Genomic DNA, 27,666 nt, shown 5'->3' on the forward strand with positions numbered 1-27,666 from the left:
ACGGAAGCGGAAGCGGTTCTGTTCGCCGCCTCTCCCACCGGCCCGATGAGCTGCAGCGGCTCCGGCGCGGACCCCGAGGCGGCGCCGGCTTCTGCCGCCTCGGCCTCGGGCCCGGCCCCCGCGGTCTCGGCCCCCGCCGCGCTGCCCGCCGGCGTCGCTGCGGAGAACAAGGCCAGCCCCGCGGGGACAGCTGGGGGGCCTGGGGCTGGAGCCGCGGCAGGGGGCACGGGAGCCGTGGCGGCGCGGGCCGGGGAGCCGGCCGAGCGGCGCGGAGCGGGTGAGGGCCGGGACGGGTGAGGGCGAGGGCCGCGCCTTGGGCTGGCCCCAGCGGCGGGTGAGGGCAGAGGGTTAAGGCAGACCTAGCTGGGCCCCCGCGCCTCCCACCTCCATGTCTCAATTTGCTGGTTCTCCTCCAGCTCCGGTGACGGCGGGCGGCGCGGCGCCCCCGGAGGGGGCCATGTCTAACGGGGTTTACGTGCTGCCAAGCGCGGCCAACGGAGACGTGAAGCCGGTGGTGTCCAGCACGCCTCTGGTGGACTTCCTGATGCAGCTGGAGGATTACACGCCTACGGTGGGCTTCCCGCCTGAACAGGCTGCTGGCCCGCTGTCACGTCAGCTTCTGCCACGCCGCCTGTGTTTGCAGCGTCCTCTTGCGTTTACTCCCCTACTAGCTCTTGTGATTTATCCCTTCTGCCCACCCAAATGAGGAGCTTCCTGGTAGCCAGGCTTGCCCTCCATTTCCCGTACCCTCCCACTCTCAGCCCCACAGTACACAGGGCTAACACTGACAGTCGTCTAATTGACTTCTCAGATCCCCGATGCAGTGACTGGTTACTACTTGAACCGTGCTGGCTTTGAGGCCTCGGACCCACGCATGTGAGTAAACTCCGGGCAGGTTAGAGCCTTGGGTGCTTGTGTGGAGTTTGTTGTCCACCTCCTTCTCATACCATCTTTTTCTCTCTAGAATTCGGCTCATCTCCCTAGCTGCCCAGAAATTCATCTCAGATATTGCCAACGATGCCCTACAGCACTGCAAAATGAAGGGCACAGCCTCTGGCAGTTCCCGAAGCAAGAGCAAGGTGTGAGGCGAGGCTCGTTGAGTCAGTTATTACCTCCTACAGCAGCAGAGGCTTAAATTATACTGAAACCCCTTTGAGGGAAACTAAGCCCTAGGGGAGGTGAAAGACCTACTCAGGGTCACCCACCTGGGATTGAAATCTGGAATTCCTCTGTTCAGTTGGTGCTCTTCCCTTTTCCCTCAGGACCGCAAGTACACTCTAACCATGGAGGACTTGACCCCTGCCCTCAGCGAGTATGGCATCAATGTGAAGAAGCCGCACTACTTCACCTGAGCCACCCAGTCTAAATGTACTTGTCCATCCCCTTGTCCCCACACCAGCCTGTTTTCATAATAAACTTTATTGTGACAGGCAGGGCTGATCCCTCCCATGCTGGGAGACACCGTGTGGCAAGTGACAAAGCTTTAAGCCCATTCCCTTTTTGGGTAGGGATGGGGGCAGGGGATGGGCCCCATGGCTGGGGTAGTACCATGACTAGAGGCAGGGGAGGCAACCAGAGGCCTGCTGCTTTGGGGAGGTGCACTCCCCTAACCGTGTCCTGACACCTCTGGAGTTTAGACAAGGACTTTCCAGCCCTACTTGTCCTGCATCTTCTCCAGGATAGGCACAATCATGTCAAACTTGGGCCGCTTAGCAGGGTCTTCATTCATGCAGATCTTCATGAGTTTACATACATGGGGGGAAATGCCTGGTGGGATGGTAGGCCGAAGGCCTTCCAGTGCCACCTGCAAGCACAAGGAAAAACAACGTGGGTCTCAGAACTTGAGTCTCATGTGGGGAGCGGCCTCTAGCCCTCAGGACAGGATTCTGTATATTTGAACAAATGTAGGAAGAGCCCAGCCCCACTACAATTATTATCACTACCACCACCATTCCCCCAACACAAGTATATCCAGTTATGCTCTCACCTTCATTCCAATTTCCATGTTGGAGAGGTCAGCAAAGGGTACCTCCCGTGTCACCAGTTCCCACAGAAGCACTGCAAAACTCCACATGTCTGCTGAGCGTCTGTTTGTGTCTTCAGGCTTCTTTTGCAGAGCTGGAGGGACAGGACTTAACTGTTCCAGCTGCCTATCCTGTCTCTGCTTCCCTTCCATTACTACTGAGCTGCCCCTTCTCTGCCTCCCAATATAATGCACTCACTCACCTTCAGGGGCCACCCAGGCAGGTGCATACATGCGTCCGGGGCACTGGAAGGAGAACTTGACGTCGGCCATACTGATTCGAGCAGTCATGTCCTCATCAATCTGAGGAGGAGAAGATAGTTGTGTGGAAGGAGGTAAGTCCTATTCTAGATAGGGAAAGGGCTTCTGTGGCCTGGGCCGGGAGTGAAGTTGTGACCTCACCATTACACTACGACTGTTGAGTGCATGTCGTGGGATGAGGGGCTCTAGTGTGTGTAGGAAGGCCATGCCCCTTGCCATGTCCAGCGCAAACTTCACAGCCTGGCTCTGGTCCACAACGAAATCTAAAAGAGGAGGCAAGAGTTAAGTAGTTTGGAGAGGCTTACACTTCTCTCCCCTCCCCCGCCACGACGAGATTTGGCATCCCCTACTCACTGGTGCCTTCGTGTAGCACATTGTACAGGGATCCATATGGCATCCAGTGTGTGATGAGGGTGGGGTGAGGAGCAGGTGGGGACTGACAGGCACCGAGCACTGGGAGCACATTCGGGTGGGAGAAAATCCTGGAAGAGGGAGAGAGTGTCCCTGGCTGAGACCCAGCATAAAAGATCTCCCTCTGGGTGCTGGGCAGGGTTCCTTGGAACCCAGGCTTCCAGTTTAGGCCTTGCCGCACCTGAGCCGGGGACACTCCTCGTTGAAGTCCCTACTCTTCCTTGTACTCCAGTCTCGAACCTTCAGCATCTTCACGACGATGTCATTCCCCTGCCAGCGGCCCTTCCATAGCTGAGGGACAGATGTGGGTTAGAAGGCTTTAACTAAGGCCACTGCTTTCCTGCCCACTAACTGGAGGAAAAACTTAAAATGAGTGCAGAGCAGGTAATGTGTCGGGGGGTGGGAGGGCAAGGGCAGGGGTCACCTCTCCAGAGTGATTCTCATTGAGCTTCGCCAGGAAGTTGAGCTGTTTGAAGTCAATGCCGGAGTGTTTGTTCAGAGTCCCATTTCCTGAGAGTACGGGCAGGTCAGGTACTTCCCTCTAACCAGGCTCCCTCTCACCCAGCCCCAGGAGCCCAGGATTATTCTCTATCACCACCCCTCCCCTCACAACTGACTCACGGGGCCGAGTGCGGGTAGTCCCCTTCCAGAATGTGTCCTTGTATGGAATACGGTTCAGATTCTGGCCCATCTTCTCTGCCCGCTCTAAGGAAGAAAGACAAACAGTCTTGACCTCAGCTGTTGTGTGGTGGGAGGAGATAGGCTGAAACATGATAAGACATGAGCGGTGGGTGGGGACAGACCTCGGAGAAGCTCTCTCAAGGGTGCCTTGGCTTTGTCCACAGGCATCTCTCCATACTTGTTACAGATGCTGACAAGGGCCCCATTAGCCACGAGGTCCTGGAATTAAAAGGTGGCTGTGATGAGGGCAGTCACAACCAACCATCAATGTAGATGCAGTACAAACCCTGTGAATGTCGTGAGTACTGGGCAGTACTCATAGGATGGGTTGAGGGTTCTAGAATCTCCCACTCAAGCTTAGACTTTGCTTCCCACCCATCCCAGAACTCTGGGGCTGAGTACTCACCTCTGCCACCTGATCTTGGCCCCAAAAACAGGCATAGTGCAGGGGCACATTCCCATGCTCATTCACTGCATTGATGTCAGCTTTGTACTGCAGCAGCTGGTCCCCATGGCCAAACAGAAAGAGGCAGAAGGTACAGTCAGTCCCAAATGAGAGATGTGTGTTGAGGCATGCAAGGAGGGAGAAGAGTATACATACTTTCTATGGTATGTTATAGTGCCTATGGCTGACTTCCAGGCAGGTACATCAAGTAGATGACAGAGGCAGGGGTTCATACATACCTTCTGTACAATATCACGGTGCCCATGACTGGCTGCCAGGTGCAGAGGGGTGTCATCCCCACGGTTCATCACATTGATTCGTGCCCCACGCATGATCAGCATCTCGACCACAGCAGATCGGCCTTCTCGGCAGGCCCAGTGCAAGGGGGAGAAGCCATGATCGTCCCTTTGAGGAAGGGGCAATGGTCATTGATCTGGAGGTGGGATGGGGGCAAAGGCTTTGATACAAAAAAAACTGATAGTCACTCTGCATACTCTCCCTGAGAAACTTTACCTCTAGGACTTTGATTCTCATTCATGCCAGCAACTCCCAAAGCTGTCCAATTCAGACCTTCCCCTGAGCTTCAAACCCAACCAACCACTACCTGAAATCCCAACAAATCCACATGATTCATTGTCTCCATCACCACCTCCCACTAGCCTTTCTTCCCTGGCATGCCCTCATTACGTGGTAACATTCTTCATCTGGTTTCCTTCGCACCCCTTTTGCAACATCTGTTGGTCCTTTCTGTTTTCCACTGCATCTGGCACATCCCCCTACTACAGTACTTGTCACACTGGATTGTAAAAATCTGTTAGTGGCCTGTCTTGTCTATTAGACTGTAAGCTTCTTGAGAGAAAGCAGTGACGGCAGCTGTTCAGTGCACGTTAATGGGAAGAAGTAGGTTTGAAAAGGAAAGCCGCAGCTCATGGGAGAGGAAGCAAGCTTACTGATTGGTTCTGATACTGAAATTAAGATCTAAAAAGGAAATGGAATTAAAATGATGGTTTGGAAGGGTTTATAATGAAAAGGAGAAATGCTTTTGATAAGTCATTCATGATGAAGTAGATACCACCACATAAGACAGGATTCCTCTACTCAAGCAATCCTGGGCACAGAAAACAAGAAAATGAGAATGGCTTCTTTAGAAAGAAAGCTACACCTGACTTTTTTCTTTTCTCAAGAACTTGTATTTTATAAAGTAAAAGAAATGTACAAAAACAAAAAAAAACCCAACTGTGTGGAAGCTAGGCCGGCCTGACAGCCTGGGGCCATAAAAGGAAATTCCCTCCAGTCCTGGGCTGCAGATCCAAGGGGCGGAGCAGGGGGGCAGTCCGTGGTCTGGGCCGGCAGCCTCAGGATGCCTTAGTGCTGCGGTCACTTCCCGTGTGCGGGCTCTGGGCGGGGCCTGGAGCCGCCACCGCGGGCCACCCAGATGTCCCCACAGCCAATGTGGGTGGTGGGTGTGGCCTTTAACTTAGATTTCCCTCCACAGCTGCCCTCATCTGCTCCCAAAGATAGCCAAAACCTTTCCTGGGAGGTGGGTATTCCCCTTCCTCTTCCTAAAGCAATCACCACCCCCTGCTTATCAGTCAGTTTTGCATCCCAGCTCTTTAATTTGTGCCCCAGCTTATCAGCCTCTGGCAGTCTGTAGCCCCAGGGCAGGCCAGAGCCTGAGAGCAAAAGTATAGGCACAAGGGTTCTGCCCACTGTCAGGCTGCTGGTCACCTCAGAACCTGAACTTTAGTCCCGAAGAGGCCAGCAGGAAGTTCACCCTCACTTCATATCCAGCATATAGCCAGTTGGGCCCCCAAAGCCTATCTACTCAAACCAGCACCGGTTACGCTAATGCCACCCCTTCACCTTTTGGCAGCTGAGTCTTCCTAGATGCCAGGCTCACTGGACAACCTCACCTGACCCGTTATAACCCCACCAACAAAATACTAACTGCACTCGCTGTCTTTATCAGAGCACCCTTTGAAGAATTATATGAAAAACGGAAGGAGTGACTGCGAATTATGGAGAAATAGCATAGAAGCCTAATGGAAAACTGTAAAGCCTGGATGAAGATGACAGGTGATCCTTACCTCTCAAACCTAAAAAATAAAATCTCCCAACCTCAAAAACTAAAATTTTAAAATAAAATTAAAATCCACCATGCTGAATCAACATCACTACAGCTTTTCTTGTCCTCCTGTCTCAGCCAGCCTTAAAGAACTTGTCTACATTCACTTTCTCTACCTCCCATTCAACCTGTCACAGGGCTGCTGCCTTGAAGGCGAGCATTATGTCTGATTCTGGACCTCTAGCACCCAGCACAGAAGTTCAGTATAGTTCTTTAAATGAAGGAACCTAGTCTAGTTTCTTCACTTGTTTTCCTCTGAAGCAGCCCTCACAGAGATCATCAAACATATAATTAATTGTAAATTCAGTGGTTACTTTAAAGTGCTCAAGTTCTTTGACCTCTCAGCAGTCTATAGTACCGTTGACCACTCCCCTTTTGTTGAAACATTCACTTCTCCAAGCCTTACTAGCATATTTTCCTGTTTATCCTTCAACCTCCAGTTGCTCCTTTTTGGTCTTGTAGGTTTCTCATCCCCTCTGTTTCACACCCTCCTCTTCAGGTGCCACCTACATGCTAATATCTCCCAAATCTGTCTCCAAGTCATATCTCTCTCTTGAAATCCAACAGCCTACTCAACATATCCACTTCACTGTACTGTCACTTTAACATGTCCAGAGTGGAACTCATCACCCTTCAGTCTTGTCCATGTCAGTAAAAGGAACCACCATCTACCCAAGTGCCCAAGCCAGAACCCTGGTCATCATCTTTGACCTTCCTCACTTCCCACACCAAGTCTCACCAATTCTTTATCCTAAAGATTTCAGGAATTTGATCATTTTTTTCTTTTTTACCTGCCCCAATTTCCAGTCCAAGCTATCACCACTTCTGGTGCCACTCTTCACATCACCACCTGCTCTTCACAAAGCATCCAAGATGACACTTAACAAATGGACAGTCTCATCATATCATTACATGGCTTTAAACCCTTGTTCTTGGAATAAATGCATTATTATAGTCTAAATATTCTTGCATGATCTGGCTGACCCTTGCAGACCTTTCCAATCTTATCTCCTGTCGTTCTCCGCTTGTACCCAGTGCTTCAGCTCACAGAAGCCCACAGAGGTCTTCTATCCTCTAGCCATATGGAACTCCGGACAATTTCTGGGCACCCTCTTCTGGGTGTCTTGCCCCCTAGCTTTTGCCCATGCAGTTTACTGAGGCTAGAAAAGTTCTCTGCAGCCTCTGCCTGTGAAATTCTTATTCAGTCCAGATTCAGCTCAAACAACAGCTTCCTGTGTGGAGACCCTCTGCCCCGCTGACTGGCTGTGCTTAGCCCTCATCACACTAGATAGGAAAGTCAGCAGCCCGCACCAGACGTGAGCACCCCACATCAAGGAGAGAAGCATGTCTTTACCCTTCCTCTCCCCCACCAGCCACTTCAGCTCACCCCTGGTTGAGGTCGTTCTCCGTGTTGTCCAGCCACAGGCGGACGGCAACCGCATTGCCCTCCCGGCACTGAGTGAAAATGTCGTCCATAGCAGCGTCCCGGCGCTGAGTCCCCTCGATTGGGAAAGCGTGGGGACTGTAGAAGGATCCAGGGAAGGGGGGGGTAAGCCCCAAGCCTTGTCCCTTAAAGGAGAGAAGTGTTTGTGTTGGGGTGGGGGTCTGGGCACTGCGTACCCGGCTACTGGAGGTCTGTGAAGGGGTTAGGGGGGCAGCGGGATGATCCCGTACTGTGTCCCCTGGGCGCGAGGGAAAGGCGGGTCGGGCGAAGTAGGGGGTGATTAAGAGGCAGTACCTCCCGAAGGGATGTCAGAGAGCAAGCACAGAGACCCTACCCGCGGACAGAGCTGGGGGGAGGGGGGAGTTTAGGCTCCCTATACCCTGGGGGAGGGGATCGGAGGTCCTTCCCGGGGATGGCCTTCGTTCCCCACTCAGAATGGAGTAGGCGGAGTGAGGGGTGACCGCCTGGTAGAGCTTGAGACTTGGGGAGGGGGCACGGGTGCTCCCACACTCACCGGGACTCGGGCTGGAGGAGCCTTCTCCGGGGAACTCCCGTCCGGCCGCGCCCGCCGCCCGGCCCCGCCCCTGGCCCTCTCTGGCTAGCGCGGGCCTCCTTCCCCCAGCCCTCCAGCCCGCCTTCCTTGACCTTCTAGCCCACCAGTGTCTAAACTCGATGGTTTTCGGCGCTGAGCCGGCTGCTCTAGCCGCCTTAGCTTTCACTCTTTGGTTTCCGGCCCTGTGTTGGAGGCTCTGAGCGCTTTGACTCCTGGAGACTAGCTGGGCACGTGGAGAGGCTGGTGGACCGCGCGACCTCGCTCTCCCCAACCCCATGTTCGAGGAGCCGGAGTGGGCCGAGGAGGCCCCAGTAGTCGCGGACCTCGGGTCTGTAGCCTTACGGCCTCGGACCACGGCCGACTCGCAAATCAAGGTGAGTGGACCCGCAGGGGCACTCGGAACGGACCCCGCTGGATCCCAGAGCTGGGGCGCGCCGCATGTGTATTAGGGGGAGGGGGACGCCTGCGACCGCCCGAAAATCCCGGAACTTCCAAAAGAAAGTGATGTTGGAACTGAGAGAGACTTGGTGAGTAGAAGTTAGTGAAGCAAAGAGTGTTTCTTGGAAGGAAAAGCACGTGCAGAGACCCTGGTGTGAGAGAGCATGTTCTGCTAGGGTCACACACCTACACAGAAATAATCTGTGTAGTTGGAACGGAGAGAGTGAGAGGGGGTGCCGTAGAAATTGGAGAGCTAGATTAGAGGCTTTGCATACGGTAAAGAGAGAGAGAAGCCAGTGGAGTGTTTTAGCAGAGGAATGATTTCTTCAGATTTGCATTTTGAAAAGGTCATTGGGTGCTGTGTGGACACTGGAGAGAGCAAGAGTAAGCGACGTTGAAGGGTTGTCAGCACTACCTTTCAAAGGGAGGTGGTGCTGAGGGGAGCTCCAAGATAAGTGCCTGGCTTAGGACCACCCAGTAGGACTTCAACCTAGAATGGCCTCCCAGACAGCAGACCTTTCTCCTTTAAGCTTTTGCCGATGTGAGGGCTGCTGCACTTGCTCAGGCTCTTTCTACCCTTCGGTCAGCCTCCAACATGGAATCTGTCTGCTTTATTCCCTCCTCTTCAGCCCCTCAACCCATTGCTGTAGTCCGTGCCACTGGCCTCTGTCTACAGCTTGTCCTTTTCAGTTTGTTCTCTACACTACAACTATTAAAGGAGGCACCTTTAATACACACACGTGTGATCCCGTTACTCTTGTTTTCAGAAACCTTCCTAACTTTTATAAAAAGGTATTAGTTAGAGGTAGAAGCCTGAGATTGAGGGTTGGAACTCCTGGTCCCTGGCCTTGATCTTGTAGCTTGGAAGGAAAAGCACGTGCAGAGAACATTTCTCTGGGGAACCCCATTACCTCATCTGCACAATGAAGAAAGTGGGGTGGCTGATTTCTCTGCCCTCCTTGGGATGGCGACTTGAAAGTTCTTCAGGGTCTGGCAGTCTTCATGACAAGTTAAGTTGACTGGGAATAATCCATATGCCTCTAACCAGTGTCTGAATGAGGTCCCCATCTCTCCTTTCTTTCTCCAGGCCCCATCCATTCTCCTCGCCCCTGCTCTCATCCCTTGTTTTCCCCCAGGGCTCCAAGCACCGCCAGCTCTTGGCCACATTACGGGCCCTGGAGGCAGCATCTCTTCCCCAGCAGCCCCCCAGTCTGCCTGGCAGTGACGAGGAGGACGAGGAGGAGGTGGTGCAAAGAAAGAAGAAACGCCCAAAAAAGGTCTTGTTTGCCAGCACTTCTCCTGAAGTAAAGAAGAAAAGGAAGAAGAAACGTCAAAAACAGGGCCCACCTAGCAGTGACTCCAAGGAAGGGGAAGTGGAAAGGAAGAAGTGCCACAAAGGGGCTCTTCTTGGCAATGACTTTGCTGCAGAAGAGAAAAGAAAGAGGAAATGCCAGAAACAGGACCCTTCAAATCCTGCCCAGCCCCTGGACAATGTTGACCAAACTGGTATTAGTGCATGTGGGACAGGGAGGGGGGATCAGCTGATCCTACATATGACAGAGGTTATCTGCCACCACTAGATTTGGGGTTAGGGAATAAGAAGTACTTTCATCTAGGCCACAATCTCTGTCTCAGGTTTAGTCTCTTGCTAAGCCTCTGAATTCAGGGGATATCGCCCCAAATATGCCTTCCCATCTCACTCCCTGCAGGTTCCAAAGCTTGGAATTCTAGTGCTGCAAATGACTCCACCGAGCCAAGCCCTGAGACCCCTTGCTCTAATCCTCCGCACACCTTGAGTCGCAAGCAGTGGCGGAACCGGCAGAAGAACAAGCGTAGACAGAAGAACAAGTTTCGGCTTCCTCGGGCGCCAGAGCAGGCCCCAGCCACAGCCGCCACAGAGGAGACAGAGGTGCCTCCTGCCCCCAGTCCAGACAGCCATGGAGCCCGGGCGGAGGCTCTGCGAGCCCGCATGGCCCAGCGGCTGGATGGTGCCCGGTTCCGCTGCCTCAATGAACGGCTGTACTCAGGGCCCAGCAGTGCTGCGCAGCGCCTCTTCCAGGAAGACCCTGAGGCCTTTCTCCTCTACCACCGTGGCTTCCAGAGCCAAGTCAAGAAGTGGCCACTGCAGCCAGTGGACCGCATTGCCAGGGATCTTCACCAGCGGTGAGTGGGAGTTGGGCATTGTGAGAAGCGAGGTGTGTCAGTCACGGGCTCAGACCAGACCAGCGAGCTGTTCCTCCCTTCCACTTCCAGGCCTGCGTCCCTGGTGGTGGCTGACTTTGGCTGTGGGGACTGCCGCCTGGCTTCAAGTATCCGGAACCCTGTGCACTGCTTCGACTTGGCCTCTCTGGACCCCCGGGTCACTGTGTGTGACATGGCCCAGGTAAACCCCACTCCTTCCATGTATCTGGCCTGTGCCCTAGGCCCAAACTTCATGGGCTAATCTCTAGCATGCCCTCTCTGCCCGGCACCCCTAGCACTCGGTGCTGGCTTTCTCCTCCCCATAATGTGTGCTTCATACGATACTCTTCATAGGTGCCTCTGGAGGATGAATCTGTAGACGTGGCTGTGTTCTGCCTTTCACTGATGGGAACCAACATCAGAGACTTCCTAGAGGAGGCAAATCGAGTGCTGAAGCCAGGGTAGGAGTCCCCAGGAAACAGATGCATGTATATGTGCACGTGCGTGTGTCTGTGCATTTACCCAGAACTTTCCATCCTTTTCAGGGGTCTCTTGAAAGTGGCTGAGGTCAGCAGCCGCTTTGAAGATGTTCGGACCTTTCTGGGGGCTGTCACCAAACTGGGCTTCAAGGTCATCTCCAAGGTGAGGGCCCCAAGAAGTCTGTCCGTATCTTTGTCACATGTGTGGCCCTTCAGGGTAGTAGTGGTGTTCAGGATGGAGGTCATAATCAGACACAGACGTTTGCTCCTTGAAGGCATGACTTGTGGGAGAGCCCTGGGAAGCTTTCTGAGCAGGGACGGGATGTGGACAGAGGTGGTTTGAGGAGCTGGGGTGAGGATTTACAGCTCACTGGGTCTTTTCTGTCCCTAGGACCTGACCAACAGCCACTTCTTCTTGTTTGACTTTCAAAAGACTGGGCCTCCTCGGGTCGGGCCCAAGGCTCAGCTCTCAGGCCTGAAGCTCCAGCCTTGTCTCTACAAGCGCAGGTGACCTCTGGACCCCCCTTGAAAGGGGAGGCAAGTCTTAAACTCCAGGCTCAGTACTCTGAAGTACTCAGGCTGTGACCCGGGGCCTGGTACCACCCTTACTCCGTCCCAAGAACAAAATGTAATGAAACCCCTGGCTCAGCCCTGCTCTAATGAAGGCTTCTTGGTTCCAGAAGCATAAAGTCATTTGGGCTAGCTAAAGAATAAGGAGTTACTGTGAGAACGCAGGAGTAACTGGGAATTGTGGATGCCCTTAGTGTCATGGAAACGACATGGTTTGGAATTCAATGCATCTCTGGGTGTGGCTCCTCTTTCCATCTCTCAGGAGCCACGTGGGCTTTCTGTCCTAGCATCTCCACTCTCCTCTATTGTCCTTTTCCTGTTTGCGCATCAGCTCCTTCTGCTTACCCATAGCTTCTACAGCTTTGGTCTGCCCAGGCCTTGAAGGCCTGGGGCAGGCATTGCTTCTTGGCTCTGGGGCAGCTGGTAGCCCACCAGCATCCTGGCTGAGCACGTCAGTCTGGGCTTCTAGGTCAGGATGGTTTGATTGTCCCTGTACTGAGTGTTTCTTTCCCCTGATCCTTATCTCCATCTTTGGAGCTATATGGCCCAAACTACTCCTAGTATCTGTTGTCCCATAGGGCCCTGGTGTGTGTCTGGCTGAGGGCACAAATTTCGGAATCAGGTAGGCCTGCCACTGATTGCTGAGTCTTTTAATCTTTGAATGTCATATTACTCATTTGGAAAATGGTAGGATTCTCGTCTCATGGGATTGTTGTGTGGTGTGGGTTAATGAGGAAATCTGTAGCTAGGGCTGGGTGCACAGGAGGTGCACAATAAACTGTAGCTGTGGCTGATGTGTGTTGTAAGCATTACTGTTTTCTAAAGACCTTCTGCAGTCAGGGTTAGGGGTTGAAGAGTAAAGAATGGACTTGTTGACTGAGGAAGACTCTGGGAGAGCTCAAGGTAGGCCTTTCAACAGGCTTATTTTATAGGATTTTTAGAGATTCTTGACAGATTATGAGCTGTTCTTGGAGGGGGGGATGGTGCAGGAGCTGGGCCTCTTCATAAATCACAACTGATTGATGCTATTTGGGGTGGAGATTGGGCTGTTCATTGGCAGAAGGGTCTGTCTGTTGTTTCTGCCTTGTAGTGGGCCCAAATCAGCATGTCTTAGGAAAGCTATGGGCAGGGAAGGCTAGTGCTGGGAGAAGATGAACTGGAATGATAGGTCCTTGGCCCCTTCCAGAAGGCATCTGCCATGGGCCCAGGTATAAAGATATAGCCTGTTCTACCTATTTCAAAGAACAAGAACTGAGAGTGACCACTGGGACACAGGTTCCAGGGCTCTGAGCCAGTTGGGTGCCTCCAGTAAGGTGGGTGTTTTGAGGCAGGCTGTGTAGGCCAGAGGGCATGTTTGGAGACTGGGCTATGAACCATCCAGCAGCTACTGCTCAGTACCTTTGCATGTGCTTCTCTCTGCTGAATACTCATCTGATCAGCAGAGTCTTACTCATCCTTCCAAACAGCCTAGTTGTTTCCTACTCCGTTACTCCCAAAGCAGAACTAACTTCTTCATCCGCGCTCTCAAAGCGCTACGAGAAGAGTGCAATTTCAGCATCTAAATACTGTGTGGCGATTGCTTTGTGCATTAGGCTGCAGTCTTCTCAACTCATATTTATCTTTGTATTCCTGAGCTGGTCACTTGAGATCCATCTAAGGAGGTGATAAGGATGACAGGGTCCAGTTGAGTGGGACCGATGAGAAGCAGGGGTGTTGCAGGAGCCCAGGTTCGGGCACTTGATGAGGGCACTGTGAACTAGTGACGGTGGAATAGGCGGAGGCGGTTGGGAGAACTTCAGTGAGTAGAACTGGTGGGACATTGCGGCTTGGTGAGAGAAAGGAATCTGAAGCAAGTCTTGGGTTTCTGGCTTGAGCAACTGGTTGGGCTGGTGACGCCATTCAAAAGGTTGGGTTTTTGGTACCTTGATGTTCACTTGGAAGTGGGACAGAAACTCAGCAGCCAGAGGTGGTAACTCAAGTCATAGGAATAGGTAAGATATCCAAAGTAAGATAACGAGAAGAGAAAGTGGCTTGGAATAGAACTCCCAGGAGCATTTAATGGATGAGTAAAGGAAAATGAACCAATAAAGGGGACAAGAAGATAAGTTGGGGCCAGAGATGGAGGAGTAAAACCAGGAGAATGAATTTCTTAATGTGGAAGGAGTGGGGAGGTTTTAGGCCGACAGATGCTGTTGAAAGGTCTATTAAGATGAGAGAGAGGTCAGGTCGCAGCAGGGAGAGGATTGCTGCATAATGTTGAGGGCCTGGGGTTTGAATTTGTAGTGGTATTATTCATGAATTTATAGTGAGCCCAATGCTGTGGTTCTCTCTACGTACTCAGGAATCTAGGTGTAGCTGTGGGAAAAATGAGTACTGAGGGATCATCCAGAGTTGGAAACTTGCCATGCAATTGAAATAAGTGAGCAAAGGAATTTCAGACCGTTCGTAAGTAAGTGATTGCTATGCTGGACCATGGAATTTGGTAGAACAGGTGAGTGGAGTAAAGACAGGAGTAGGTTGTTGCATTGGGGGTAACTGAACAAGTAACCTAGAAGGATGGGAGACTGTGGTCAGAAACTGGAATGCCTGAATAATTCATATTGGAAGCAGAGCAGCTCCAGGCAATGGCTAAGTTTAGAGTGTAGTTATAGGGGTGAGTGCCTGAGAGGTGTGCAAGGGAGGTTGCCCGGAGATTGGTTAATGCATGGAGGCCTCAGGTATTGAGAGAGGTTCTGCGTGGACTTTGAAGGTCTCCAGGATGATGGTAGACATAAGCGTGGAACAGGTGCCAACCTCTTGAAGAAGGGGGCAGATCCAGGAGATCTGCAAAGAGTAGGAGAGGTGGGATAGCGTGAATTTCAAAGGGACAGAGGGTTCACACAGCCTACTAGAGAGACTTCCATCTTGGGGGTGATGTGAGGCTGGTGAGTGGAGCTGGCTACCAGGCAGCCAAGACAAAATACCCTGACAGTCCTCTCCAGCTTGGCGGGATTCACTGGGGATTGTTGGGGAGACAACTGTTGTGGCAGCTCCATGGGACAGGAATCTCCTGGGATAACAGGGAGGGAGGCAAGCCATAAAGTCTAAGGGATGTTTTGGAGTAGCAGGGCATCTGTCTCACTGTAGTGCACACGTCACCTTTTTATAGCTCCATATCTCTGTTTCCCAAGTGTTATTTATATTCCTAGATCTTGATTAATTTTCCCTGCTTTATTATCATGCTCAGCAGGACAGCTGGGGTCTGCCTTCTTCCCTCTTTTGCTTTCCTCCCTTACTTAAAATTTGGGTTCTTTCTTTGCCTGTTCTGGCTCCAGCCACCTACATAAACATCTTTCTGGGTCTCACTCAGGACCCCGGCTCCCCCTAACTCAGCCAAGCCTCCATCTGCGTTTCTATCAATTCTGAAAGCAGGACTTTCCTGAGTCTGGGTCCCCCCCTGCTCCATCGTCAGCTTCAGGACAAGCTGTTCTTCAAGTCCATGCCTGGGCTTCAGTGTCTAATGTTGAGAGCCTAGACTGAAGAGAGAACAATATATATTTCTTTAAGAAATAACAGCATGCCAGCTGTTTAAGGAACAGTGAGATCAGTTTAAGGAACAATTGGAGAACAGAATGAAGGAGTGCAGTCATAGTAAGAAGTAAACAAGAGTGGGAAAGAGTGTAATTGGAGATTCCACTGGGAGCATTTGGGAAGCCTGAGGTATTTATTCCTAAAGCCAAGAAATGGTGAACCTGGAATCTGACTCCTGCCCTGGAAATGCGGAGGGCAAACAGAGATTCATTAACTGTTTCAGGGGCGGAGCCAGGGGAGTGCTGCTGCTTTTGCATTGGCCTGTGTTCCCAGAATTTGCCGTGGTAAGCCATGCATGAGTGTATCCTTTGCACCTTGCAGGAGAGGGAAGTGTCAGCTGGTCTTGAGTCCTGTCCGGTAGGACCATTTGAAGAGGCAAGGAGACCTTAGCACAAAGAAGCTAGGAGTGTGCCATGTGGGCTGAGGAGGGAGTCTCAGGAAACCACCCAGAATAAAGCTGCATCCACCAAGGTAAAGGGGACTGCAGAAAAGGGACAGCATGATGCTCCCTTTAAATATCTAGCAGGCCCGCGGGGCACAGAAACACCCAGTCAAGCAAGCACTGTTTTACCCGCTTCCTCTCTGCAGCTGGGCCCAGAGCAGTCAGCAGCTCTTAGGTGGAGAGGAGGTGAGAAGAGCAGAGAGCATCCAGACCATTCCTCCCTTCCCCAGTGCAGGCTCCTTGACTTAAGTGGGACAGAGCTGGGAGGCGAAAATAGGTAAAGCTACAATAGGTGCAGATTAATTATTGTAACGTAGGATTAGACATTGCAATCATCTGAGACTGTTTTTCTATCTTAAACTGATTCTAAGACATCTGTGAACTAAGAATGAGCTGAAAAGTCACAGGCTTGCTGCAGCTTTTCTCTAAATGAAAAAGGGTTGGAGGCGTGGTGAGAGACGAGAATAAAGTTGGGTTTGGCTAGCAGTCTGTGCTTATGCTTCCTCAGCATCCCTTTTAGAGGCTTATTGCCCCTGCAGTCATTGGGGTGCTCCAGCTTTTGTTCCTGTAACACTGTTCTAAGGGAGCACAGTTCCCAAAGAAGCAACGTGGTCTTGGCAGAGACACAGCTCGGCTCCAGTCACTCAACCACTTACATAATTTCACGAAGCCCTTTACAGATTCTCACAGAGACCTCTAATTACATTGTCCTCCATCCCTGGTGACCTCCCAGGCTGTCCACCTGGTTCTAGGACATTCGACTACTGCAGTAACCACCTTACTGGTCCAGTTGCTTCCACTCCTGTCCCCAGAGCAATTCATTTTCCACTCAGCCAAGTGAGCTTTTTAAAATGTAAGTCAGATATGTCACTTCTCTGCTGAAAATCCTTCAGTGGATTCACAGTGCTCTGAGAACAAAAGGCAAACTCCTTCCCAGGCCCTGTGTGATCTTGCCCAGGCCTCCCTCTCCAGCTGCACCTTAACCCACTGCTTCCACACGAAACGGCAGCCACACAGGCTTTCTTTCCATTCCTCAAGTGTTCCAAGCCGTTTCTACTTCTGGGTCGTTACATTTGCCACTCCATCTTCTCAGGATACTTTTCCCTGGTGAGTTCATTTTCATCTTCCAGATCTTCACACCAGCATCACCTTTTCTTCTGTGGAAAAACCGGGCTAGATGCTCACCAAAATGTCCTTTTCCTGGACACACAGTTAAATTACATTTCCCAGCACCTTGCATCAAGGTGGGGCTGTGTACATCGTCCTCCCCAGTGGAAAGGGAGCAGAAGTGACGTTTCACTACCAGACCAAGACAGTTCAAGAGTGGACGAGCCTTCTCCGTGTTCTCCACCCCCTCCTCTGCCTTCCAGGGTGACCTTGAAGCACGTGTTTTGAAGATGGAGTCAGAGCATAGAAGGAGTCTGGATATTTAAGTCCCTGCTTAGAGGAGAACTGCTTGATCGAGAATATCCACACTTCTTTGAACAAGGAATAACCTCTGTTGCATTAGTGTTTAGCATGATATGCCCTGGCTAATATAGCTTCTCTGGCCACCCTGTCCACCTTGTCTTGATCACAGAACCCTTTCTGTTTCCTTCAGGGTGCTTCAGACATTTAATTAGCTTACCAGATGCCGGTCAACACTTCCCCAGTCCTATGAATTAGGCTCCTAACTGGGGAAAAAAATGCTCACATGAGGAAGTTGAGATACTGATTTTATCAGTTTATCAGTTACATTTTGATTGTGACAAAAGCAACAACAAAAAAAGGAAATCCCCCTAAAGAATATCTTAAACAAATTAGATTTTTCTTCTTGTAAAACTAGAAACCTGATGGTTGGTGGTTGTTGGCATTGGTTCAGGAATTCAAGGATGTTAGCAGTTAGGTCTGTGTGACTCTCTTGATCCTCATGGTCACAAGATGATGTGTTTTGATTAAGCAGAGACACCCTACTTACTATTACCCTTCTCAGGAGTCGCACAGGTAGCCACAGCCCCTATCTTTTTGGCCTTACTTCAAGGGTCCTTCCACATTGTTAGCACTCTGGTGTAAATACGTTCCATTTATTCCCTATAACATGGCTGAGACCAATCTGAAATATTACTATTTTAAATATATTTGTCTCCCCCGCCCCTTCCCACATCTCAGTGGCCTGTCAGCAACTCATCCAATTCAAAGCTGTTCTCCCTCCAGCTCAGTGGGGTGGGGAAACCTTCATGGTCTGTTTATTTCACTCATTCTCTACCTCCTCTGTCACTTCTAGGACTGGGATGGGGGAAGGCATGTTAGAGGCACAAAGGCTAAACTTTGATTTAGTTTAGCTTCATCAGTGTGTTCTACTAAGACAGGCATTTAAATGTTGGCTCAGTGTGTGGGGTTCTCTGGAGTCCCGCCATGGCACTTGCGCACTAACTGGTTTTGGTTCCCTGCTTACAATACTCAGCCCACACTCCCCCTCGGCTCTTCAGCTCCCGACACTGACAGCGTATGCACAGCGTCCTAGTGCTGAAGTCCCTCACCCTGGCGGGCAGCCCTCCTGGGAGAGGTTCCAACAAATACCTTAGGAGTGGTTACCTTTTTGGGAGCTCCCGGGAAACTCATGCATGTTTGTCCTACCAAACAGCAGCAGTGCAGCCCCGCCAGCCCCTGACTCCCCTTGCCCTGTCCCAGCTAGCCTGACTCTGACCTCTCCATCTCTCTCTCTCTGGCTCCAAACCCTCACAAGTGACTCAGGTTACTTTCTCCCAAGAAGCCTCTGCCCCAGGCTCCACCCCAGTGGCCATATGGAGCCGGGTCTATAAGTTTCTGAGTGTAGCAAGCGTCTTGCTAGAGAATGTAATGCTGAATGAATATAAGGTCTCTCCCTCTCCTGGGAACATGAAATGACTATAAGTGGTTGTGTTGGAGCCCTCCTCGCTTGATTTAGGATGGAGGGGACAGCGCTGCTTCTTTACCTTTCAGGGAGAAGTTCTCTCTATTCCTAAAAATTCCCGTCAATGAAGCTTGCATTTCTAACTTCACGTACAATAGGAAGGTTGGTGGGCCTGGATCAGCTTTATTACCTTAGAGTAAATTCTGTGTAGGTGTATCTAGCACCCTTATTTAACATCTTCTTACTTGTGCAAGTATTCTTGTAAAATGTGAATTGTTCTCATGCATGTGCTTTATTTATAGAGTATTGTCAACAAATCTTGTCTTCTTTTTTTCCATCACTCAACTGTGTTTTTAATATCCATCTATGTTATCAATCAGGGCCCACTCAGGGAAATAGAAACAGTACTAAGTGTTTCAAATAGAGGGCATTTAATGCAGAGAATTGATTACAAGTGATAGAGGCTGAGACAAAAGAAGATGCTTGATGTAATTAAAAATTAAGAACTGGAGAAATCAGATAATGTCCTAAGGCCTGGGAAAACAAAAGGGAAGAAGGGAAATAATTACCAGAAACTAGGAGCTCAGAAAAGGGGCCACTTTTAACTGGTCAGTACTCAGATCTCTATGGGGAGGCTCCCTCCACATACCTGGTGCTTGGACTTCTGAGGAAGGAAATGGCCTTGAGGGTGAGAGAGCAAGGTCTGACTGTTCTCTGACTGCCAAGGGGGGAGCTGATCTGCTGCTGGTGTCTCAGAAGTGTAGCAAAGCTGCTGCTGAGTGCAAAAGAAGCTAGTAAGCAGAGACAACTGTCTGCAGCTGAAATACTGTGACAGCAACCGGAAAACAGGAATGAAGACTCTCCCCCCATGTTTCATTTTCAGTTTCCCTCTATGGCATCCTTTGGCAGAACCTAATGGAACCACCTGCCAGTGGATTCTGGGAAATACACTCTGCAGAGTCACAGCTGCAACAACACAACTCCAGAGTGTGTGTACGTGGGGGCTGAGAGGGAGGTGTGCTGCAGAGGGAGATATGGAGAGTGTAGGAGCCAAAAGAAAATAGGTAAATAGCCAGTATATTCCACGTAGCTGCTCATACATCTAGATTGTTGCTTCTGTCAGCTGTGAAGTACTTCATAATATGCATCCACCATAGTAAACTTATATATTGGCCTGGTTGCCTCAAATTCTTTGCCATCTGGAGAAATTAAAATCCTTGCAGCTAGGGTTCTGAGTACAAAATAAGTGCCCCCGACTAGATGCACTCATTTGAGATTTGGGAGGTAAGGGTCATCTTCCTGCCGCTTGGCTGTTATTGCTGGAGGCAGGTGTAAGCGCTGGGCTTTCTGCAGCAGCGTCCCGCCGAAGCCAGGGACAGAATAGGGTGCCTGCTGTAAGGGCGAAAGTTCAGCATATTCTGGAAGTGCAGTAGGTAAAATAAATCTGCTCTGTACAAATTTGGCTTTAATAAGATGGTTAAGAAGAAAAATTATTGGAAGGGTGTCAATAAGTTACTCAGAGAACTAATGGAAAGTCCAGGGAGTGAGGCTTAGAGAACAGACAGGAGCCAAGGGAGGATGAACAGGTGCAAAACCTAAGGTCAACTTTAGTCAGTCTGGTTAGGATGGCAGTGCTGTCACCATTGCTACTTGACTTTACTCTCACTGTTTTGGGTACATAGATTGATGCTGAGAATTGAGATAATCCTCCTCTAGGTTCATGGCGCTATATTAGGACCGGCTCAGAAAGGCCCCTCTCCTGTTCTTTATTTTGTTTGTTTACTTTATTCCTGATTCATATTTCTACTCCTCTTGTACCCCACAATGTGTTTGTTGTGTGCCCCTGGACACCTGTGTATCTTTGGCAAAATAGATGGTGGTTTTAGTATATGCATGCTGTGGCAGAGACTTGCCAGCTGTTCCTCGCACCCATTTTCTTCTTCCTGGGAAATTAGCTGTATTCTTTCCCGGCTTCCCTTATTCTTAAGTCGGGCCATGTGATTGAATCTAGCCAGTTGGATGGTAGTGGAACTAAGGTGTGCTACTTCTGTGACTTGGGTCCTTAAATTTTCCTATGCACAGTCCCCCATGTTATTTCCACTTTGGCCTTTGAGCATATGACCTTGAAAGCTACACGTTGAAGATGACGGAGCCAAAAGGTGGAAGGAGCCTGAACATCACTTAGAGGAGAGCCACCCACCAATTAAGAACATCTGTTTTGGATTTCACGTGAGTGAAAAAGAAATCTCTATCTTTTTGAGCCATTATACCCTTGGTTTGTTGTTACAGCGGCTAGTAATCTTTTTTTAAATCCCTTTTAATTGAACACATCAGAAAAGTAAACAAAACACACACCCATACAGAAAAGTAAACAAAAATGTTAAGCCTAATGGTTTATCACAAGGCCGGTACCTGTGTACGCGCCACCTAGACTAAGAAACAGAAGGCTGTCAACACCCAGAAGCCTCTTTTATGTCACCTCCCAACTTTCTTCTCTTGACTTTGCGAAGTTACCACCATCCTAACTTTCATGACATTGATTTCCTTGCTTCTCTTTATAGTCTTACCAGTTGAGCATCCATACCTAAATTGTATATATTTCCATGTGTCTGGCTTCTTCCCATCCCATGGATGGGATTCAGCCATGTTTTGAGCGCAGCTGAATTTCATTCATTTTTATTTCTGTAGAAATATATCCCATTCTGTGAAGAAACCACAGTTTATTGATTGATTCAACTGTTGATGTACCTTTGAGTTATATATCAATCAGAATGGGCTGGATCATGCTACAGGAAACAAAAACCCAAAATATTAATGGCTTAACCCCACAAAAGATAATTTTTTACTATTGCTGTAGGTTGGCAGGGACTCTGTTCGTAGTCACTAAGGTACTCAAGCTAATGAAACTCCATTGCAGTACATGCTTCCGTAATCACTAGGCGAGAAAAGGGAACGAGACAGATCACACCCTGGCACCAAAAGCTTCACTCTGGAAGCGACACATGTCCTCTTTGCCCCGTTTAATTAGCCAAAACAAGTCTCATTGCCATATATACCTCCCGTACGAGCCTACCGTGTACCCGGAAGGAAGAGAAACAGAATGTGAACTGCCTAATGATTAGTTTGTGGTTCCTACAAACAATGCTGCTGTGAACAATCTTGCAAGTGCCTCTTGTGCATGTGCACATGCTTCCTTTGGGAATATAACTAGGAGAAAACTGGTCATAAAGTATGTATATCCTCAACTTTAATAGTTAATGCCAGGCTGTTTACAAATTTTTCAATTTATACTCCCTTCACCAGGGAAATGAGTGTTCACTTAATCCACGTGAGAATTCACTTTATTCCATATCTTTGCTATCTTGTGGCATTGTCCCCCAGTTCCAGTATATGTGTTATGTTATGTCCTTTGGTTTAACTTTTCATTTCCCTAATTACTAATGGGATTGACCTTTTCATATACTGACTGCTTGAAAATTCTTTTCATATACTGACTGCTTGAAAATCCTCTTCGATCAAGTGCCTGTTGAAGTCTCTTGCCCACTTTTTCTAATGGATTGTCTTTTCTTTGTTGATTTTGTATTTTTTATATATATATATATATACATATATAAACACACACACACACACACACACACACACACACCATAATCCCTTCTGGTTATATGTACTGCATGTATCTTCTCCCATTCTGTGGTTTGCTTTTTCACTCTCTTAATGGGTGTTTATTGATGAACAGAAGTTTAATGTAGCCTGGTTTATCGATTGTTCATGGTTAATGCTGTGTGTGCCTATTTAAAGAATCATTCCTACCCCAAAATGATGAAGATATCTTACTAACTTATCTTCTGGATGTGTTAGTATTTTGCTTTTCATAGTTCTACAACCCATGTGCAACTGATTTTTCTGTGTGGTTAGAATAGGAGCCAAGTTGAATTTTATTTCCATCTAGATATCCAGTTAATACAAAACTGTTCATTGAAAAAAAAATTTTCCTGTTACTCTCTACCTTTCCATATTTTTCTGTTAAGTGCGAGTTTGTTTCTGGGCACCCTAATCCATTCCTTGGTCTGTACGTCTATCTTTACAGCAGTACCTCACTGTTTTAACTACAGTAGCTTTCTAATAAGTCTTAGTATGTGGTACAGCAAGTCCCACACGTTTTTCATCTCCAGAAGGACTATTGTTGGACCTTTGCATTTCCATGATTGTCAAGTTCCCTGAACACCCTGATGGGATTTTCTTATGCAGGCTCAGTTTGGTGCGAACTGATACATTTGTAATACTGGGGCTTCCAAATCTGTGGTCTGTGTGCTCCATTTCATTAATTGCTGTCAATAATGTTTTATAGATTTATGTGCAAAGTTCTTCGTGCACATCTTTTGTTATATTTATTCCTAGGCATTTTCTGTTGCTTTTTTAAACGTCTTGCAAATGGGATCTTTAGAAATTTCATTTTCTCCTTGCTTTTATATAGAAATATAACCAATTTTTATGTGTTGACCATGGAGCAGCACCCTTGCTAAATAACCTCACTTACTAACTAATAATTTATCTGTATTCTTTTATGTTCTACATATATTATACTCATATCGTCTCTGAACATCATATCAGTTTATTTCACCCTTTCTAATTCTATAGCATTTATTCTTATCCATGCTATACTCCACTGGCCAGGAGATCCATCACTATGTTCAAGAAGAGTGATGTTGGTGGAAGTCTGAATCACTATCAGACTTGAAGGAAAAGCTTTCAGTATTTTGTCATTGAGTGTGGTATTTGAAGTGAGATTCTGATTAATGGTTGTCAGATCAGTAATGTGCTCTACTTGCTGTTACTTGTATCATGAATTGGATTTTGAATTTTGTCAAATGCTGCTTCTGAATTGAGATGATCATATATTTTTTAAAATTCTGTCAGTGTAGCAAGTAAAAGATATTTCCATATGTGAAACCAACCTTGAGTTTTTGGAATAAAATTAGCTTAGTTGATTATATCTTTTTTAAGTATTGATGAGATCAGTTTAATAATACTTTGTATAGGACTTTTTAATCTGTGCTCATGAGTGAACATAAGTGATATCTTCCTATAAATCTTCCTTTTCCCACTCAACACAGTGCTTTTAAGTTCTCTTCGTGTTGCTATATGTACCTATAACTCACTTTAACCTCTTCTTCACATGCTCTAATGGCTTCCCATCTCATTCATAATATAGCCCAGAGTTCTTACTATAACCGAAAAGCCCCTTGTATTATCTGGATTCCAATTATCTCTCTAACACTCGCCCCCTTCATACACACCTTTTCAGCCATACTGTCCACTTTGCTAATTATTGAATATTCTAGGCATGCCCCTGCCTCGGGGCCATTGTACTATTTCATCTACCTGGAATATATTTTCACAGTTATCTTTATGGCCTACTTCCACACTATATTTGGATCTCTGTTCAAATGTCAATCTATCAGGTAATCCCTCTCTCTAGCCAATACTTTTTTTTTAACTTTTTTTTTTTAAGCCAATACTTTCTACTGCCTTACCATGCTTAGTGTTTCTTCAAGGGACTAATCACCACCTTTTAAATTACATATTTATTTGTTTATATAGTTATTATGTATTTCCCCACACTAGAATGTAAATTCCAAGAGAGTAGGGACTTATCTGTTTTATTTAATACTGTATCCCTGGGATCTAGTACATACTTGCATCTGACATCTGTTTAGTGTTCCAACATGTGTTTGTTTAGAACATTTAACATAGCCATTCCTCTAAAGACATTTAGATTATCCAAATCCTTGTGACTACAAAAAAATGGGGGAAGGATTTTCTTATAAATGTTCTCTTAAATGTATACAGTGTATATATGAGCCTTGGTTCCAGATTTCGAGTTACTTTGTCAGGCCAGTTATGCCACAATTAACAACTATAAAATCTGAGCAAAATACAAACAAAAAACAATATTTGAAGGCCCTGGAAAGTGAACAAAAGCAGGCAGAAAGCAGAGGAGTTACCCATGAAAGACTTTAGCTGCAGTGGGTAAGAATTGTGATTTTTGTGGTCTTTCTGTCTGAAGGTTTTCCTTCCCCACCCCATTTTCCAGCCCCACCCTATCCCCCAGTTCCAAACACAGAAAACCACAGCCTTACTCACTCAAAACAGCAGAGGACAGAGTTCAAGGCTGGTAAAAATGCTGGAAATTTAAGAGCAGAAATCCTGGAAGAAAGAGTGGTATAAGGGGTGAAACCAAAATTTGGACAAACTCAACCCAAATCTTTGGATGACTACTAAATTACACATGCAAAGGGGAGACTCAGTGGGACCTAGCAAAAATAGCTGGCAGAATCCAGTGTGGAGTCTATCTTCGAATGACAGAAATGCACTGGAGTGAGATATGCAAATTTGCTGCTTTTTTTGCCTGAATACATTTCCTCAATTCATGTCCAGCTTGGGTGGCAGCTGAAGTGTCAGAAGACAGGGTTTGGCAGTGGAGAGCAGCTGGAAATTTAAAAGGAAAATCCCAGAAGCAAAAGCACTATAGAGGAGATGAACCCCCAAAATCTGTCCAAGTCTTTGGCCAGTGACTAACCTATGTAAATGCAGGTGGGATGCTCTGAGGCTAGGCTAAAAAAGCAGCTGCTAGAAGCCAAAAGAACTAAGTAGATATGTCAACTGTTGTATGCACAACATAGGAAATATAAAATTTGCATTTTGAGGCCCCCCATCCCAAAATTCCTTCATAACAACACCAACAACAAATCTTCAGAACATAACAGAATGAAAATTTCCATTTGGTTCTTTCTTGTAGTTTCTGTTTCTACAACATATTATTCACAATATCCAGTTTTCAACCAAAATTACGAGACATGCAAATAAATAAGAAATTATAGCCCTATTATAATTATAAAAATATGAAATTATAAACAGTAATTTATTCTCAAGGGAAAAGACACTCAATAGAAACTGACTCTAGTGGGCTCAGATATTGGATTTAGTTGTCACAGAGTTCAAAGTAGCTGTTATTAATGTGTCCAAATAATAAAATGAAAATATGGATAAGAAATTCAAGGAAAATATGGCCTCAACGAATATACAGATGGAGAACCTTGCCAGAACATAGAAACTACAAGAAAGAATGAAATGGAAATTCTACAACAGAAAAATATAAATAACTAAAGGGGAAAAAAAAAAGGATAATACGAAGTACTTGATTTGTACAACAGAGAAAATAGGCTGAAAAAATTGATGGGGCCTGTGGGATTATAACAAAAGATCTGACATTGTGTCATTGAAGTCCCAGAAGAAGATGAGAAGGAGGATTTAGCTGAGAAAGCACTTGATGAAAAATATCCAGAAACTTCCCGAGTTTGGTAAGAAATCCATATGGATTCAAGAAGCAAGTGAACCCCAAACAGAATAAACATGAAGAAATCCATTTAAAACATATATAATTAAACTTATGAAAACTAAATAAAAAGAAAAAATTTGAAACAACTAAAGAAAAATGACACCTTACCTAAAGGGGAAAAACAATTTGAATGACAGCAGAGTTCTTATCAGGAACCATGGAAACTATAGGGGAGTGGCACAATTTTTCTCAGATTTTAAAATAAAAGAACTGTTAACACAGAAACTTATACCCAGTGAAAATAAAATATCCTTTAGGAGTGAAGGGGAAATTTGGATATTCTCAGATGAAGGGAAACTGGGGGAATTTGTCACCAGCAGACCTACCCTAAAAGAATGGCTAAAAGAAGTTCTCCAAATAGAAAGGGAATGATAAAAGAAGTCTTAGAACATCAGGAAGGATGAAAGGGCACAAATATATGTGTAAACAAACGTATGCATGTACAGCTAGCTTTCCTTCTCTTGAGTTCTCTGAATTGTGTTTGATGGTTGAAGCAAAGTTTATAACATTGATGTGGTTCTAAATGTATTAAGACAATTACATTATAAACAGGGAAGGATAAAGGGAAGTAAGGTTTCAGTACTTCACTTGAACAAGATGACAACACCAGTAAACCATGTTAAGTAATGTATATATAATGTAATACATAAAACAACTACTAAAAAGCTATATAAAGATATAAACTCAAAAACACTATAGATAACTCAAAATGGAGTTCTAAAAAATATTCAGTTAACTCACAGAAAGCAGAAAAAAGAAAACAGATAAAAATCAGAGAGAGTAAACAGAAAAACAAAAAGCAGATTTACTCCCTAGCATATCAATAATTATATGTTAATGAACTGAATACACCAATTAAACAACAAAGATGGGCAGAGTGATTTGAAAAAAAAAGACCAAACTATATGTTGTCTACAAGAAGCTCACTTTAAATATAACAATATAGGCAAATTGAAAGTAAGAGGAGGAAAAAGATATATCATGCAAACATTATTTAAAAGGAACCAGGAGTGGCTATATTGATATCAGATAAAGTAGACCTCAGAGGAAAAGATTTTGACAGAGAGCGAAAGGGACATTATATAATAATAAATGGGTCAATGCAGCAAGGAAGCATAGCAATCCTAAATGTGTACACACCAAACAACAGTGTGCAAAGTACATGAAGTAGATCTGATATAACTGAAAGGAGAAATATACAAATCCAAACTTGCAGTTGGAGACTCTCAACAATTGGTAAAACAACTAGACAGAAAAACAACAAGTACATAGAAGAACTCAACAACACCTTTAACCAGTAGGCTCTAACTGACATTTATAGAATACTCCACCAACAAATCATTTTCAAGTACCCATGTAACATATCATTAAGATAGGCCAGGGCTTCCCTTGTGGCACAGTAGTTGGGAATCTGCCTGCCAATGCAGGGGACACGGGTTCGAGCCCTGGTCCGGGAAGATCCCGCATGCCGCGGAGCGGCTGGGCCCGTGAGCCATGGCTGCTGAGGCTGCGCGTCCGGAGCCTGTGCTCCGCAACGGGAGAGGCCACAACAGTGAGAGGCCTGCGTACCGCAAAAAAAAAAAAAAAAAAAAGATAGGCCACATCTTGGGCTATAAAATAAATTTCAACAAATTTTAAGATTTGAAATCATATAGAGTATGTTCTCTGACCACAAAAAAATCCAGCTAGAAATTAGTAACAGGAAAATTTCCAAACATTCAGAAGCTAAACAATACACTTCTAAATAATCTATAGGTCAAAGAGGAAGT

At 47.1% G+C, this 27,666-nt stretch overlaps 3 protein-coding genes across 6 annotated transcripts; 2 read left to right on the forward strand and 1 right to left on the reverse strand.

Moving 5' to 3' along the window:
• Positions 1 to 1,457, forward strand: TAF10 (TATA-box binding protein associated factor 10). The gene is made up of 5 exons (XM_027115531.1): positions 1 to 277; positions 417 to 571; positions 812 to 876; positions 965 to 1,079; positions 1,263 to 1,457. The coding sequence occupies exons 1-5, from the start codon at positions 46 to 48 to the stop codon at positions 1,350 to 1,352; spliced, it is 657 nt and encodes a 218-aa protein (XP_026971332.1). The 5' UTR covers positions 1 to 45; the 3' UTR covers positions 1,353 to 1,457.
• Positions 1,400 to 9,432, reverse strand: ILK (integrin linked kinase). 3 transcript variants are annotated; one of them, XM_027115526.1, is made up of 13 exons: positions 9,293 to 9,432; positions 7,334 to 7,515; positions 4,061 to 4,226; positions 3,783 to 3,878; positions 3,499 to 3,595; positions 3,317 to 3,400; positions 3,120 to 3,205; positions 2,877 to 2,986; positions 2,639 to 2,766; positions 2,426 to 2,547; positions 2,227 to 2,326; positions 1,988 to 2,118; positions 1,400 to 1,804 (listed from the first exon to the last, which is right to left on the reverse strand). In XM_027115526.1, exons 2-13 carry the CDS (start codon positions 7,420 to 7,422, stop codon positions 1,655 to 1,657), a joined length of 1,359 nt encoding a protein of 452 aa, XP_026971327.1. In that variant the 5' UTR covers positions 7,423 to 7,515; positions 9,293 to 9,432; the 3' UTR covers positions 1,400 to 1,654. The 3 variants fall into 3 exon arrangements, with proteins under 3 accessions (XP_026971327.1, XP_026971326.1, XP_026971328.1); XM_027115525.1 differs by lacking the exon at positions 9,293 to 9,432 and adding an exon at positions 7,905 to 8,006; XM_027115527.1 differs by lacking the exon at positions 9,293 to 9,432 and adding an exon at positions 7,770 to 7,793.
• On the forward strand, positions 8,092 to 26,885 carry RRP8 (ribosomal RNA processing 8). Of its 2 annotated transcripts, XM_027115523.1 has the most exons (8): positions 8,092 to 8,317; positions 9,518 to 9,887; positions 10,091 to 10,544; positions 10,635 to 10,764; positions 10,917 to 11,023; positions 11,108 to 11,204; positions 11,433 to 11,548; positions 20,578 to 26,885. In XM_027115523.1, the coding sequence occupies exons 1-8, from the start codon at positions 8,219 to 8,221 to the stop codon at positions 20,606 to 20,608; spliced, it is 1,404 nt and encodes a 467-aa protein (XP_026971324.1). In that variant the 5' UTR covers positions 8,092 to 8,218; the 3' UTR covers positions 20,609 to 26,885. The 2 variants fall into 2 exon arrangements, with proteins under 2 accessions (XP_026971324.1, XP_026971325.1); XM_027115524.1 differs by having other exon boundaries at positions 11,433 to 25,244.
• The last annotated feature ends 781 nt before the right edge of the window (positions 26,886 to 27,666 follow it).

The sequence above is a fragment of the Aethalodelphis obliquidens genome, unplaced genomic scaffold, assembly GCF_003676395.1.
Source record: "Aethalodelphis obliquidens isolate GAN/ISIS:26980383/991018 unplaced genomic scaffold, ASM367639v1 scaffold14, whole genome shotgun sequence".
Taxonomy (NCBI): Eukaryota; Metazoa; Chordata; class Mammalia; order Artiodactyla; family Delphinidae; genus Aethalodelphis; species Aethalodelphis obliquidens.

Coding starts and splice junctions, on each gene's coding strand:
- TAF10 (XM_027115531.1), top strand. CDS start 46: ATGAGCTGCAGCGGCTCCGGCGCGGACCCCGAGGCGGCGCCGGCTTCT. Junction 278..416: donor GGCCGAGCGGCGCGGAGCGG/GTGAGGGCCGGG, acceptor GTTCTCCTCCAG/CTCCGGTGACGGCGGGCGGC. Junction 877..964: donor GAGGCCTCGGACCCACGCAT/GTGAGTAAACTC, acceptor TTTTCTCTCTAG/AATTCGGCTCATCTCCCTAG.
- ILK (XM_027115526.1), bottom strand. CDS start 7,422: ATGGACGACATTTTCACTCAGTGCCGGGAGGGCAATGCGGTTGCCGTC. Junction 2,987..3,119: donor ATGAGAATCACTCTGGAGAG/GTGACCCCTGCC, acceptor TCTGTCCCTCAG/CTATGGAAGGGCCGCTGGCA. Junction 1,805..1,987: donor ACATGGAAATTGGAATGAAG/GTGAGAGCATAA, acceptor TTGTGCTTGCAG/GTGGCACTGGAAGGCCTTCG.
- RRP8 (XM_027115523.1), top strand. CDS start 8,219: ATGTTCGAGGAGCCGGAGTGGGCCGAGGAGGCCCCAGTAGTCGCGGAC. Junction 11,024..11,107: donor AATCGAGTGCTGAAGCCAGG/GTAGGAGTCCCC, acceptor CATCCTTTTCAG/GGGTCTCTTGAAAGTGGCTG. Junction 11,549..20,577: donor CCTTGTCTCTACAAGCGCAG/GTGACCTCTGGA, acceptor TCCTATGCACAG/TCCCCCATGTTATTTCCACT.